Raw genomic sequence first — 14,468 nt, forward strand, 5'->3', positions numbered from 1 at the left:
CTAATATTTTCTCCCATTTAATTTAAATTTAATTAAACTATTTAAAATAATTAATTTTTTAAATTATAAACAAACATATTTTCTTCTTTTTACAAATTTTAATCATTTTGTTTTTTTTCATAAGTTTTTTTTTGCAACTAAATTTAAAATAAAACAGTAACTTTTGTGCAATTTTTTCCATGTCGACACATAATTTTGATAATTAGTTTACCCTAAATCTTAAACCTTAAATCTCAAATCTTGTTATTTAGGGTTTGAATTTGGGATTTAAGGTTTTGGGTTTGAGTTTGGGTTTTGGGTTCGAGGTTTAAGGTTCATGTTTAGGGTTTAAGGTTTTAAGGTTACGGGTTATGAGTTTGGAATTCATGGTTCGTGTTCAATGTTACATGTTTGAGGTTTGGGGTTATGGTTTAGTGTTTTAGGTTTTGTATTTAGGGTTCGACATTTTAAATTTAGGATTCAAGGTAAAAAAATTACTAAAATTATGTTTTTAATGACATTAAAAAAATTGTTGAAATGTCATTAAATAATTGAAAAAGAATCGTGAGTAATGTGATGGGAAGGATCCATAAAATAATTTCTCTATAGATAAGTGTATAATAATAATTTCATGTCTAGAAAATTTGATGATGCCTAAAAATTTTAATTTTTAAGATCATTTGAACGTATGTTATTCTTGTAAGATTACTAAAAATTGTTTATAATTATAATTTTTTTTTTTGCAAAAACGTGTATATATACTTTGACCTAAAGAATACTTTTATAAATATATGTATGTTTAATTGGTACATACTCTTATTTTCGAAAAAATATTTAAAAATTTTCTAAATATTTGAAAGAATTACAAGTTTATAATTTGTTTAAATTTTATTAATACTAGTCTTATATATGAGGATGATGGTCTATATAGTATAGGTAAAAGTCATGAACCCTGATTCATTACATTACATGTGGAATTATGGATTACATGGGAGTTTTACACAGTGGGCAATGGACATCATTTTAAAATGTTCCATCATTCAAGGGGAAATTGATCTGGGGATGATAATATCTCCAATGTTGTTGTGCCATGGATCAGCCAAGTGAGTTGCCAAGTTCTCCAATGGTCCAGTTCCAGGGTAAGCTGATTGTTGAACACAAAATCCCACAAACGCCAACAATGCCAGACGACCTGCAAACAACAAAATCAATCGGATTTTCTTGGATGGGTAGCTCAACTCTCAAACAATTCTCATCAAACATATAAAAAAAGGGATTGAAGTTCTTTACCGTTCTTGATCTCTTTGACTTTGTATTCCTCGAACTTTTTAGGGTCCTTGGAGTATCCCAAGGGGTCGAAAGCACCGCCGGGGTACTTCTTTTTCTCGGTATCTTTCTCCATGCTGCGTTGGTGCTCGACGAAGGCGATGGCAAGGAACTCGATGACCAAGATTGTTGGGAGAGTTCCCCATGGAACAGGGTTGCCTAAGTAAGTGGCTTGCCCACCAGGAACGGCTGCCCATTCTTGTGCCTTTACCCAGTTTCCATACCCCAATGCCTCTGGCACCAATATACCAGGCTGCAAATTATAGTTTTATTAGACTCAATTTGAGGATTTAGTTAATTTTTTATTTAAATATTAAACCTTTTATTGATTTTAGTGTTACGAGTGAATCCAACACCAACACAATTGAATGATAATGAATATATTCTTACTTTATAAAATAAATTATATTATTTTAAAACTTATTTTTATCATTTTATATCTTTTATATAAAGAAATAAATATATAAATATACATAATAAAATTTGGACCAAAGTCTCTATAGCTTTCAATATTTATACTTTGTCGTTCAACCAAAATCTCATTTGTTATACATATATTTTTATATAAATATAACATAATTTTGCTTTTTCTTTCTTATAATGAGTGTGGTATTTTAATATATATATAAAATAATAAAATATAATTATTGTGATAATTCACTTTTAAAATGGGCTTATTTAAAGAGAAACATTTGCCGTTATAGTGATTTAAGGTAAGTAAGAGGACTAAATTAGACTAAATTAAAATATAGAGACTAAAACCATAATTTGAGGGAAGAAAACACTTACAACAGCAAGCATAGCCCATCTGCAGTGAATCAACTCAGATTCCTTGTATCTCTCAAGGTTCTCCGGCACCTCACCAAGTCTAAGTGGATCAAATCCAAAGTCACTGAAAAACCAAATATATATATACACACATTCATAAGAAATACTTAAAAATTGCTACAAAAAGAAAAGAAAGATGGAATTTTTTTGTTTGAAACTTTACCCAGGTGCTGAACCATCAAGATAAGGAGGCCTAGGCTGACCAGGCATCCAGTCAGCCGACATGCTAACACGGTGACCAACATTGGCGCCAAAGCTAGGCAACGGCGTAGCGGTGGAGAACTTGGACTTTGAAGAGGAAAGCACTGAAGGGAAAGCGGTGGCGATGCCACAGCTCATCAATGTGTTGGTGGCGGCCATGGGAGGAAAATGGGTTTTCGTTTGGGGGGACGTAATTGAAAAGAAAAGAAAGTTGGGGGAATTTGAAGCTTAAAGAGAAAAGGAAGTGGATATGGAGGTAATCTAAAAGTGGATTTTAATTGGCTAAGTGATGGTAACAAATGCTTTGTTATTGCGCCACGTAGCATTTGCCAATCTTAGTTGAGCCGATATGTGGGGAAGGAGACAATTCGACATTTGTGTTCTTCTGCATAAGGCGGAGGTTAACGGAAAAAGATTGTATAAAATAGTGAGGTGATGTTATTTGTATTTAATTTTTAATAGTTTAATGTTATATTAATATTTTTATTTAAAAAAATTTAAATAAAAATATTAAAATTTAAAATAAAATTACTGATGTAATATTAAATTATTGAAAATAGATAATATTTCTATTTTATATAACCCTCTCGAAGGTTGACTTATCATTTTAGATAATATACGAAAATAATATGTATTATTTGATACATAAAGCACAAGTTAAAATTCAATAATTTTTTTTCAAAAAAATCATATGTAAAACATGGGTAACAAAAATTGTTATATATTAGTTTATTACATTATTCGTGCTTTATGTATCTCAGGTTGCTTGTGTATCTGATTATATTATTTTTTATGAAATTTATCAATAATAGCAAAAAGAAATGTAATTTGTCTTGTATTTTTTTAAAAGGTTTTCTAATATATGATTTTATTATAAAAGTATATTTTAATAAGTAATTGAAGAAACTAATTTGGAAGGAAATATAATTTATTATAAATTGAATTTAATAGATATTAATTAAAACTATTTTTAGACATAAGTTTAATTGATTATTTAAACTTAATATTATAAATTTGAATATTAATTATCAATAATTATTTTTAATTTAATTTAAAACATTTTTAAAATCTATATTTATTTTAAAACATTTAAATTATTATTTGTATATTATTAATAGCGCTTAAGTTAAAATAATAAAAATTTATAGAGTAACGTATAAAAAAGTTATACATAATAATTCTGACTAAGTCTTAATTTAGTTGGCATCAACATTATTTTCATTTTTGGAGAATGAAGTGTTTTTCTTTTAATTTTTTGAATATGGGAATATTTTTTCCATTATCGGGCTTGGGCAAAACATGAGGCCCGTTTTCAACACGGGTCAAACCTCAGGTAAGATTTTTTGGTTTGGACCCAACCTAACCCAAATTTGCAAAAAAAAAAAAACTTGTTGCTTTCACTGTTGTTTTGTAACTGTTTTAGTGTTGTTTCGCTATTATATTGATACCATTTTGTTGTTATTATTTGGATATCATATAACTATTATTTTATTGTTAATTTTACTACTATTTTAAAGGTATTTGCTTGTTAAGTTGTACTTATATTAGTGTTATTTAAGTATAAATATTTTTTAATTTATTTTTAATTTATTTAAAAATATTTATTTTAATGCTTTTAGTGTATTTGGTGTATTATATTTTTAAAATTTATTTTTATATAAAAATAATAATATTAAAAAATTATTATAGACGGGTCAGACTCGAGTTTTAACATTTTTGTCCAGGTCGAGCTTGGACAAAATTTTAAGCCTAGTTTTAAGTTAGGCTCGAGCCTAAGAAACTGACATAAAATGTTATTGAGGCCCGAGCGGCCCATGATCACCTTTAGGTTTCTTTATGTTGTTTCCTATTTGATTTATATAGTTTACCCATAAATTTTTATAAATAAATATATAATAACACTTTATAACATATAAATTATTTTTTATAATAAACTTATTTATGATAATTTTAGAAAATTTTTAAGATTTAAATAATATAATTTTTTGTTATAATTTTATAAAATTCACAAATTTATCTTTATAATATATTTTTTAAGATTTATAAGATAAAAAAGTTTTTTGCCATAATCATCTTAAACACTCGTATATATTTATACTTATAATATAAATTATATAATTTATATAAAAACAATTTTTTTAAAAATTAGATTTAAATGTAATTACTCAAATTATCTTTTTTTTTTAGAATTGAAAAAGCAAATGAGTTCTCCAGTTACACTCAATTCGATGACACCTATCAATTATAATGACTATCAAATGTACAATTTTATATAATTATATATAATTACACCTAAATCTAATTATTCAAGAGCTTTTAAACCCGACATTAATATTTTCTTTTTTTAGAAAGATGATATAATAAATATGATAACAAGAACATTTATTGATATTAATTTTGCCCGCATTGCCAAAATTATGACAACAGCGTTTTTACATCTAATGATTAATGTAGTCGTACTCTCTACATTAATCCTCACATATATCCTTACATATATATATGTATATATATATGAAGTACATCTCTGCTATTCCTCCCCCACTAAGAATCCCATTCACTGCTACAATTCACTCTCTTCACCATGGGCTCTCCGGTAATATAATCTTCACCAAGTTGACATTCTAAAAAGAAAACGAAAATTAAATACACCCCAAAGTTCAAAATTCATTTTTTTTTCTAAAATTTTGTTGAATTTGAGTTTATAGGGAAGTGAAATATTCAATGAATTTACCAAGCTATGTAAAGGACTAGTACTGATACTAGTCGGTGTTCACATTGTGGTTCAGCTTATTCCTTCTTCGCTTACTTACTTTGCTCTTATTCCCGCCAGGTTCTTTCTCCCATTTTTTCCCCGCTTTTAATTGAAGTTACATCTTTTTCATGTGAGAAAGTTTGGATTTTTCTTTACTTGGTTTTTTGTTTTGGTTGTTGATTTTGGTGAATTACCCATATAGGATTTTAGTCAAACTTCATTTTTATTTGAACAAAGTCTTAGGATCATTACACTGGAACTTTTGTATTCCGTTTTTGGTAATCCTGTCCAATGTATATTTATAGATGAATTGGTTCTAGTTTTAATCAAATAGTTGATGTTTCTATTTTGTTATTTGGATGTTTAGATCTGGATTTTGGAATTTGATTGGCTATTTACCATTACAGGGTTTTTTTTTCCCTTCTGGTTAAGTGGAATATTTAATCTTTTTTTACATTTTTTAATTTGATTGCTTAGATCTGGACTTAGGAACTTGATTGAACTATTTACAACTATATGGAGTTTTTTGTAGCTATTTTTAGTTAATTAGAATATTCATTGCTTTTATCCAAGGGTTAACAGAATGGCTTATGATTTCAACATTTATATGCCGAGATTTTGATTCTAATGCTTGAACAAACTTATAGAGATCATTGTTTTGATCATCTTCCTTCACATGGCTACTTACTGTTTGATCAGTTGAATTATTATGTTTTACACTTGGCAGAAGGGAGTGGTTTTCAGGGTTTTGTTTAGGTTTTAGATATGGGTTTTGAAACTTGAAGGTGGATCTTGGTTTAGAAACCACTGCCTTCTGGTATTGGTTCAGTGATTAAAGCTGTAACAATGGTTTGGAGGACTTGGGAAAATTAATATGAGATCCTGCCCTGTCAGAAGAATGGATTTTCCATTTTTGGATCGTGATCTGGTTGTATACCATGTACCTATAGCTTTACATCTTTATCTGTGGTTGGTGTTGGATTCCTTGAGATGCAAGCTATGTTGCTTGGGCTCTTGTCCAACAGATAGATATGAGGATATGAATTCAGAGGGTCCTCCAAATACATGAAAAAAACTTGGAAAAATCTAACCATACCCATGGCAGATACATATCCACATGCAACACTGACAACCGAGTCCAAGTAACATTAGATGCAAGAGAGTGATGCATTTGTTTCCTAGTTAATTTCCTAAAACTTATTTTTTCAGGACGATTCCTTTTGGTTGGAACCTCATAACTGCCAGTTACGTTGAACAATCTATTCAAGGGGTATGAACATGTATTATACTCTTTATTTTGCCTCATTTTCCTTTAGCTTTTTCTTTCAACCATATAGTTGTATTGAAGCTTACTGATTTCTGCAGCTGGTGGTCAGCACTCTTGGTCTTCTTTTCATGGGGAAGTTGCTTGAGCCGATATGGGGTTCTAAGGAGTTCTTGAAGTTCATCTTTGCAGTTAACTTTCTAACTTCTGTCTGTGTTTTCATTACTGCTATTGCCTTGTACGGCGTAACAAGGCAGGAAAATTACCTGTGAGTGCTATGATCTCCCTATGCGTTTAAGAAGCATTTATATTTGGTTACTTCTCTCCTTATGCCATTTCCTCTTTTGCTTGTTCTTTCTCCACCTTTCTTCTCAATTGAATGTTTGAGAAGCGAAGAGAATAAATTTATAAAAACCGAAGCACACTTCTTTCCTCTTCTTCTCTGACTGATCTGTATGACAATGGTGTGTGTATTTTGAAGTTGATGAAACACATTCTGCAAAATTTAGCCTAATCTTTTTTCCCATCATGTTTACATTTTTTATGCCTCTTATTCTTGTTTGGTCTTTGTGCTAGTTACATGCCACTTTCTGGCTTCCATGGGGTGCTAGCAGGCTTCTTGGTTGGCATCAATCAAATGGTACCCGACCAAGAGTTGCCTCGGCTGAAAATAAAAGCAAAGGTAAAATTTTATATTACTAGCAACATTAAATTCAGTTTGACATAAAAAGATTTTCTAGCTGACTCTTTATGATGCTATCCTTTGCAGTGGCTTCCATCTCTTATGCTGTTGCTTTCCATGGCCATAAGTTTCTTCACTCCAGAGTCAGCAACATATCTTTCAATTTTGATATTTGGAACATATATGGGCTGGATTTACCTCAGGTACCTCCAGAGAAAACCAGAATCGAAGCATAGGGGTGATCCGAATGAAGATTTTGCATTCTCGACGTTCTTCCCTGAATTTCTCAGGTATTATTTTCCTTTCCTTTTAGTTTATGATATGATAAGATAATTCACTTTAAGCTCTTTCACAAGTGTTTGCATGCGATTTGGTCCAGACCAATCATTGATCTCATTGCATCAAAATTTCACCGGAATCTTTGTGGAAAGTCTGAAGCTTTCATAGATACTCTGGGTTATAGCTTGGGAAGTGCACCATTACCTGGTTCTGACCCCATTGAAGCATCAAGAAGAAGGTACATATATATGTTAATCCTGCTATACTCATTGGAAAGTTCAATGTCTCATCATCCCTATTGTAATGAATATCTAATGAATCTAACATCCGATATGAACACCATAAACTTTTTCATGAACATTTTATCTTTTAATATATTGAAAAATGGTCAAACCTTGTTGGAAGAAATAAGATGAACAAATTGGAAGATGTTTAAGAAAGGAAAGTTATGAAGGCAAAAGCCGGAACTTCTGTAGAAATATGCAGCAGTTGTCGCATAAGATGTCTGTTGTTGAAGACTGTAATGGACTTCTTTCATTATGACGGATTGCAGAGAAAAAGGGGCCAGAGCATTGGAGGAGAGATTGGCAGCTGAGAGTTTGATTGCTGCTGGAAAGAAATCAGAAGAGTTGCAGATAAACGGCACCAACAATGTTTGATTGCACAGAAACTCCGCTCCGTCAACAATTATAGAGGTTACATGAATCTCAATACTACAAAAATTACTTTCATTTTTTTCCCCTTTTTGTGACACACACGCATACGTATACGAGAAATCTTCTTACATTTGTGTAAAACTAATTTAGTTTTACATAACGATGAGTTGAAATAAGAAATTTTAGATTATCTTTGTTACCCTTGCAATAAAAATAGATACGGGCAAGTAGCAATGATTGGACAGAGTTTAATCGGGCTAATACTTTATCATTTTACAACTTATTATTATTTTTTATTTCCGCAACCCGATTTATGAACTAGTCTAAAACTCTTTCCACTTATTCACGGCGGATAATGAATACAAGTAACTTGGCATTGACTTGTTCTCCAAGAATGATCTGAAAAGAATGAAAGCTTGACGAGGACGATGCAGTGGAACCTCATGACCTGCTCCGGTTACTGTCACAAATGTCAGCCCTTTGTATTCTTGGCTCCACCCACCAACCTTAATTCAAAAAAATAAATAAACCGGAGTGTTACTCAGACCAAGTGTTAGATATTGATATGTGCTTAATACAGGTATGTTCAATTCTTTTAGGTTTTGCTCACATATTTGGAGTCCTATAACGTCATATCTCCATGATCATGTTTAGTAATGTCAGACACAAGTACTTCAAGAAAAATAGAGTCGGAAGAACAGTTTTTTAACCCTATTTTTTGAGAAAAACATGCAATGAGGCTGCAATAGGATTAAAGTTTGAAGAATGTGTGGGTTTATAAGGACTCACCTTGCCATTTTCATACCAAGGATGCCACTTGTTAATGGTAGGTAGTTTCAGGGCATCAATGGAGTATCGAGTTGCAGTCACCGGAACCACTGCGTCAGTGTCTCCACTGCACAAAAGTGTTAATCACACAAAGAAAAACCCGGACCAGCTATCGAAACTGAAAAAAGGAAAAGTACAATAAACAAAACAAAGGACCGATTTTACTGATAGTTTGAGACCAGGGACCCTTGGCGAAGGTACCCTAATTCGGATATGAAAGTTTGAACAATTTCCAGGTTAGAATATGATCATCTTAGGGGCCCTCCCGAATCCTCAGAACTCTCACAATACCAGACAGCCGGTTTAAGGCAATCCCGACAAATTTAGTCAAACAAACATAGGTGAGGAACATCGAATGGGGCATACATCCTAAAGAGTCTAACCATAACATGGACTAGTTGACTAACATTCATAAAGCTCATGCCTGGAGTTGGTCGATTTTGGCTATGTTAGATTCTTCAACATTTGCCAATAAATTCCCAATGGCAACAGTCCTAGTGACTTCTTCAGCAACAAAAAACAAACAATATACAACCCTCTGGTTAACATAAAATGCGATTTGTGGAGACAAGGAGAAAGAAAGAGAGCTAACGTACCTGTATACCCATATCCGGATACCAGCAGCAATTAGTTCTTGGTATATAGGAAGCATAGAGAGAGGAGAGTCCGTCCAGTTATATCCAATAACATCACTGTAAAATCGAACATCTTTGTAAACAACGTTTACTGGATGTCTAAAACGAAATCATCCAAAATCAATATTTAATCGCCCACCTGCAAGTTTCCCATTGATAAGGAATACCAGTTACATTTGCATGAAGTGCCTTCTGAACTTCGGGGCGATTAAAATACTCTTTCGAGTACCTCTCAGTGCATGGATCAAAAGCTCTTGACATCCATGGCTGCAGTTTAAGTAACAAACAAGGTCAATTGCAGGGTCGGAATGGATAATTCCAGGATCAGTAACCAGGGCATGGAGGAAAACAAAACAAACAAGCTTAATCAAAATTAAAGGGGTTCAAACATTCTTGTTCGGAACTCGATGATTTAGAGACTACATGCATAGCAAATTAGGTTCATGAACTATATCAGTAAGTCTAGCTGTCAAATGTCCGAACCCCATAAGCAAAAACGCACCAAATTAGTAGAGAAAACAGCAAGGACAACTAAAAACTATGCAACAACCAAATAAAGACATATGAAATTGTCTAATCACAATTGCCATCATCTTATGACTAAACTCGATCGTCATAACATATTGAATGCGAAGATATTTGCCTTTTTTTTTATCTTTTGTCTCTTTATTGAGTGCAGCAACTTTAACGGGAGAGTACTTTATGGTCCACAACTGTTAAACTAATTAAATGGCTTCTGACAGGCTTTCATAAAATTCAACAATGGCATATAACTGAGATGATCCCACAGATTTACTGCCGAGTCCCACCTGAAAACCAGTCATAGTTCAAAAGTTCTCGGAGTTTTTGGAAAGATACAAATTCTACTTAATGTGTTTGCTTCGCATAATGAATCAAAAAATATCTTAGAACATCACATGTAGCATACATAGCCTGTTTTCCAGACAAATGATTCAGCTTTACTGCATGTTAATACGATCATAGTCTGTGATAAGCATGAATTTACGGACAGGAAAGATAACAGTCATCCAAACTCAAATCAAATCAAACTATCTTCTCAACATTCCATATATACATACATACATATGTGTATATACATATGTATCAATTCCATGATTTAAAGCTATATTAGTGACATAAACATATGGATTATATGTAAAACCCTGTCAGTTTACAGATAAGTGGAAAGTTCTATAATTGTGTTCATAAGGGGGGAGAAAGAGATTGATGGAAACTTACGTAATGACCCCTTAAGTTGCGTCTTAACGATGTGGTATCTGCACAAGGTTGTGTGAAGATGCTATATGGATCGATGTTTCCTTGCTCCGCTTCGGCAACTTCAAGAGCAGTTGTGCATTCTGAGGAGGGATGTGTAGCTGATCCCATGTCACAGGCAACTTGCAGGTTTCGATAGGTGGAATCAGATATCAAACCATGAGTCCACCAGTACTCGAATGTGCCAACAAAATCATGGTAGTCATCGGTAACAGCATTTCCAACCTATACAATCCGATGACAGTAACTCATTTTCCCATAAAACAAAAGAGCCGATTACCATTAAGGATTGAAATTCCAACAACCCATTCTTACCATAAATCCTTTGAAATTGATAACAGGAATCTGAACCCCTTTGTTTCTTTCATAAACAATTTGAGCCAATTGAGGAACATAATGACCTGAAAGTGAATCCCAAAAACATAAAAATCTTATATGAACCTAGTAAAATCTTAAAGCCGAAAACCGGGATCGAAGTAACACCTGCATAACTTTCTCCTGCAATATAGAAATCTCTGTACTTGTACTGTGGAAACCTTTCAAGCCAATTAACCAGAAAAACATATGCATCTTCAGCTGCGAATTTACAACACCAAGATCCCAAAAAAACATGAACTAATTGCATTACAAATACCAAATTATCCATATAGAAGCAAACAAGTTTTACCAGTTCTCTTATCACCAGAAGTGTATAAATCTGATGTTGTGTTTGTGTATGAGAAACCAACACCAGCTGGAGATTCAAGGAATAGTGTATTTGCCACTGAAAAAAACAATTGAAACAAAGCAAGTCTTAAATGAAATTCAGACAGAACATAATACAAGACAAAGATCATTGAAGACTTACACTTGTTCCAAGCATAAGGATTGAAGTAAAGTGTCTTGCCATCTGGTCTAATACGAAAAGGACCAATCTCTTCAGCTGCTCCATAAGCAACTGAAGAGCAACCAGGTCCTCCATTAAGCCATAAAATAAGTGGCCTTGTCTCAGGTCTACGGTTCAATGGTGACTCAATAAACCAGTAAAATAATGCCCTCCCAGCTTCTTCATTTACAGTCACATACCCTGAATATTGATTAAAGTCAACATTCTTTGGCTGTCCAGGTAGCTCAGTGATTTTATCCAAATTTTGATCTCCAAAAGAAGAAGAAAAACAAGTAAAGCAAGTCAAAAGCACAAAGAGAAAATCAATGAACCTTGACTGACCCATGAAACAACCAATGAAGAACTTACAAAAACAAGCAATACCCAAATTCACAAGTTCATAAATATTTCTGGGTTTTCAAAGATGGAACCTTTGGATATTCTAGAAAATGGGGTTTAACAAGAGAAAGCTAATAGTCACCAAAAAAAAAACAAGAGAAAGCTAAATAGACTAGTCAAAAAAGACAATGAAAGTACAAAACAGACCAATACACACACACACACAAAACAAAGAAAATAACCATCATATTTAAAGTTTGATTAACTATCAGGGCCAAATTAAAAAATAAAACAACTCAAAATACCCAAATCCCAAAATATCTCCAGAATTTCCCAATGGCATTTAAATTTTTAATTTTTCACAATCTTCCAATGATATTGATTGGTTGTCATGAGGTGTAAAAACAGACATAAACCTAATTAAACAATGAGGGTTATGTTTTTTTCCTTTTGGCTTTTACGTTCTTATTTGTCTGTTGATTAGATTCAAAGGAAAGCTTTGAATTTTCTTTTCTTTGGTTTTCTAACTTTGTCATTAGATTTCATCCCAATAGTTAAAGGGTTACACATGGGATTGTTCCAAGTTTCAAATTTTCATTTTCCTTTTTATTCCAAAGTTCCAATATTTAATTTGAACTTTGCGGGAAAAATATGCCCTTATCAAATTTGGAAACAAATTATATGGACTATAAAGTTCTAAATTGAATATGAAGGAACTGCATTTTTGGCTCTTGAGAGTGAAAAGCATTAGCATTGAGATTAAGAGCAGCTTTAGAATATTCTAAAGCATGCAAATGATGCAACATTTGTAGTTGTTTAGCCGTTTTTGGTTCAACTTTTTCTTCTTTTCTATTTTTTGATAAATACTTGCTATTGGTTGTTCTATTGGCCCATGAAAATTAACTCTTTGAAGCTAGGAATCCATATTTCTCTCTTTTTAGACTTTCCAATTTTTAAAGTTGAAATAACAATTAATATATGAATATAACAACAATCAAAATCAATCTAATTTTTATTTTTTAAATTTAAAATTACAATCAATACCAGAATCAATATCAATCAATACAATGCACAAACAAAATTATCACTTCAATCAATACATATGTATAACTATGATCATAATTAACTATTACAACATGTAGCATCATTCACAATAGTATGTAGCTTGAGTTTAAATAGATAAGAAATTAAAAGTTGGTGCATTGGGTGTATGACTTTTACAGTATGTAGCATCATTTACGACAGTAGAATTCATAACCTGAGATATGGGTAAATAATATCCTCTCATGGGTATTACATGATGAAAAGTAAATATGGTCATGGGTTATTCGTATTTGTAATGAATGACTTGATTACTATTTTGATCGTGATTGACTTTTCATGAAAGAAGACGTAATGGTTGTCATGAGATAAAATAGGATCGTATTGGGAAAGCAGATTTATCCTAAAGAGATTAATGATATTTTATGAGGATAACACACTTATAATAAGGTCAACACTAATCAAGTTGCTTTCGTAATGGCATGTCATTAGGGAAAGCTCAGTCATGATACTATAGTTTAATCGGTCTCTCCACTAGCTCATTGAAACAAAAAATGAATTGTATGATGAATCAAATGAATAAAAACGGATAGAAATAGTAAAGTTTGAGAAATGAAATACATTTTGAAATGAATGCAGCTTTCTCTAAATGAAAATGACTTGAAAATTAATTTATAGTTTTTCAAATTATTAATTAATTAATTAATTGAAGTTCGAAAATAAAAATAAATTAATTGGTCATAGTGAATTCGTTAAATGTAGAAATATTAAATATATTTTCTCATAAATTTTTTTTTATAATAAAGACGTTATGATTTTAATAGAATTAGAATTAGATTGAGAAAATTATTTAATTGAGAAATTAATTAAATTATTTAAATTAATTTATGATGTTTATTTTGGGAAATAAAAAAACAAATATTGGATTGGATTGAATTGAATTGAATTAAAAAGTATTAAGTTGAAAGTCTAAGAAGTATTTATAATTGGACCTGATACAATAAAGGCTCAAACTCCTCTTATGATGATACATAAGACGACAAGCACTAATTTATTTAACTAGGGTTGTTGCCCCCCTAATCCTAGTTAGATTAGGATTTAGTTTTTCTATTGAAATAGACTTTTACAATTCAATAAGGGTTTCACTTCTCCTCCCTATAAATAGATAAACTAAATACACAACTTTTAGATATTGTTATTTTGCCCGAAAATAGTGAAAATTTATTTTCTACTTATAAATTATATTTTCCGGAATAACAATTTTATTGGTTTCTAATAAAAAGATATTTGTTTTCCCACTGAAAGTAAAGTAAATAATTTATGGTTCTATGCTTTATTCGAATTCGTTCAAACCCACACTCGAAGCAGTTTGTGGTACAAGAATAGCGGAGAAGGTCGTTCAGTTGAAAGTCGAGGACGACAATGACTCGTCTAGCCAAAAATGCATGTGTGATTTAGGTAAAGGGTTTATTACTATAAATATAACAAATTGGCTCAATTTTTAAAATTTAAAATTTA

At 31.7% G+C, this 14,468-nt stretch overlaps 3 protein-coding genes across 3 annotated transcripts; 1 reads left to right on the forward strand and 2 right to left on the reverse strand.

Moving 5' to 3' along the window:
* Positions 1-912: 912 nt before the first annotated feature.
* Positions 913-2,751, reverse strand: LOC107913474 (chlorophyll a-b binding protein 6, chloroplastic). Its single transcript, XM_016842071.2, has 4 exons — positions 2,297-2,751; positions 2,095-2,197; positions 1,270-1,558; positions 913-1,171 (listed from the first exon to the last, which is right to left on the reverse strand). The coding sequence occupies exons 1-4, from the start codon at positions 2,491-2,493 to the stop codon at positions 1,020-1,022; spliced, it is 741 nt and encodes a 246-aa protein (XP_016697560.1). The 5' UTR covers positions 2,494-2,751; the 3' UTR covers positions 913-1,019.
* Positions 2,752-4,795: 2,044 nt separating this feature from the next.
* On the forward strand, positions 4,796-8,154 carry LOC107913476 (rhomboid-like protein 19). Its single transcript, XM_016842073.2, has 8 exons — positions 4,796-4,927; positions 5,040-5,164; positions 6,296-6,356; positions 6,452-6,618; positions 6,927-7,032; positions 7,120-7,322; positions 7,412-7,549; positions 7,865-8,154. Exons 1-8 carry the CDS (start codon positions 4,916-4,918, stop codon positions 7,968-7,970), a joined length of 918 nt encoding a protein of 305 aa, XP_016697562.1. The 5' UTR covers positions 4,796-4,915; the 3' UTR covers positions 7,971-8,154.
* LOC107913475 (serine carboxypeptidase-like 27) lies at positions 8,079-12,226 on the reverse strand. Its single transcript, XM_016842072.2, has 9 exons — positions 11,553-12,226; positions 11,373-11,468; positions 11,189-11,281; positions 11,021-11,106; positions 10,670-10,930; positions 9,570-9,697; positions 9,392-9,487; positions 8,757-8,862; positions 8,079-8,473 (listed from the first exon to the last, which is right to left on the reverse strand). Exons 1-9 carry the CDS (start codon positions 11,914-11,916, stop codon positions 8,291-8,293), a joined length of 1,413 nt encoding a protein of 470 aa, XP_016697561.1. The 5' UTR covers positions 11,917-12,226; the 3' UTR covers positions 8,079-8,290.
* Positions 12,227-14,468: the final 2,242 nt, after the last annotated feature.

The sequence above is a fragment of the Gossypium hirsutum genome, chromosome A13 (assembly GCF_007990345.1).
Source record: "Gossypium hirsutum isolate 1008001.06 chromosome A13, Gossypium_hirsutum_v2.1, whole genome shotgun sequence".
Lineage (NCBI taxonomy): Eukaryota > Viridiplantae > Streptophyta > Magnoliopsida > Malvales > Malvaceae > Gossypium > Gossypium hirsutum.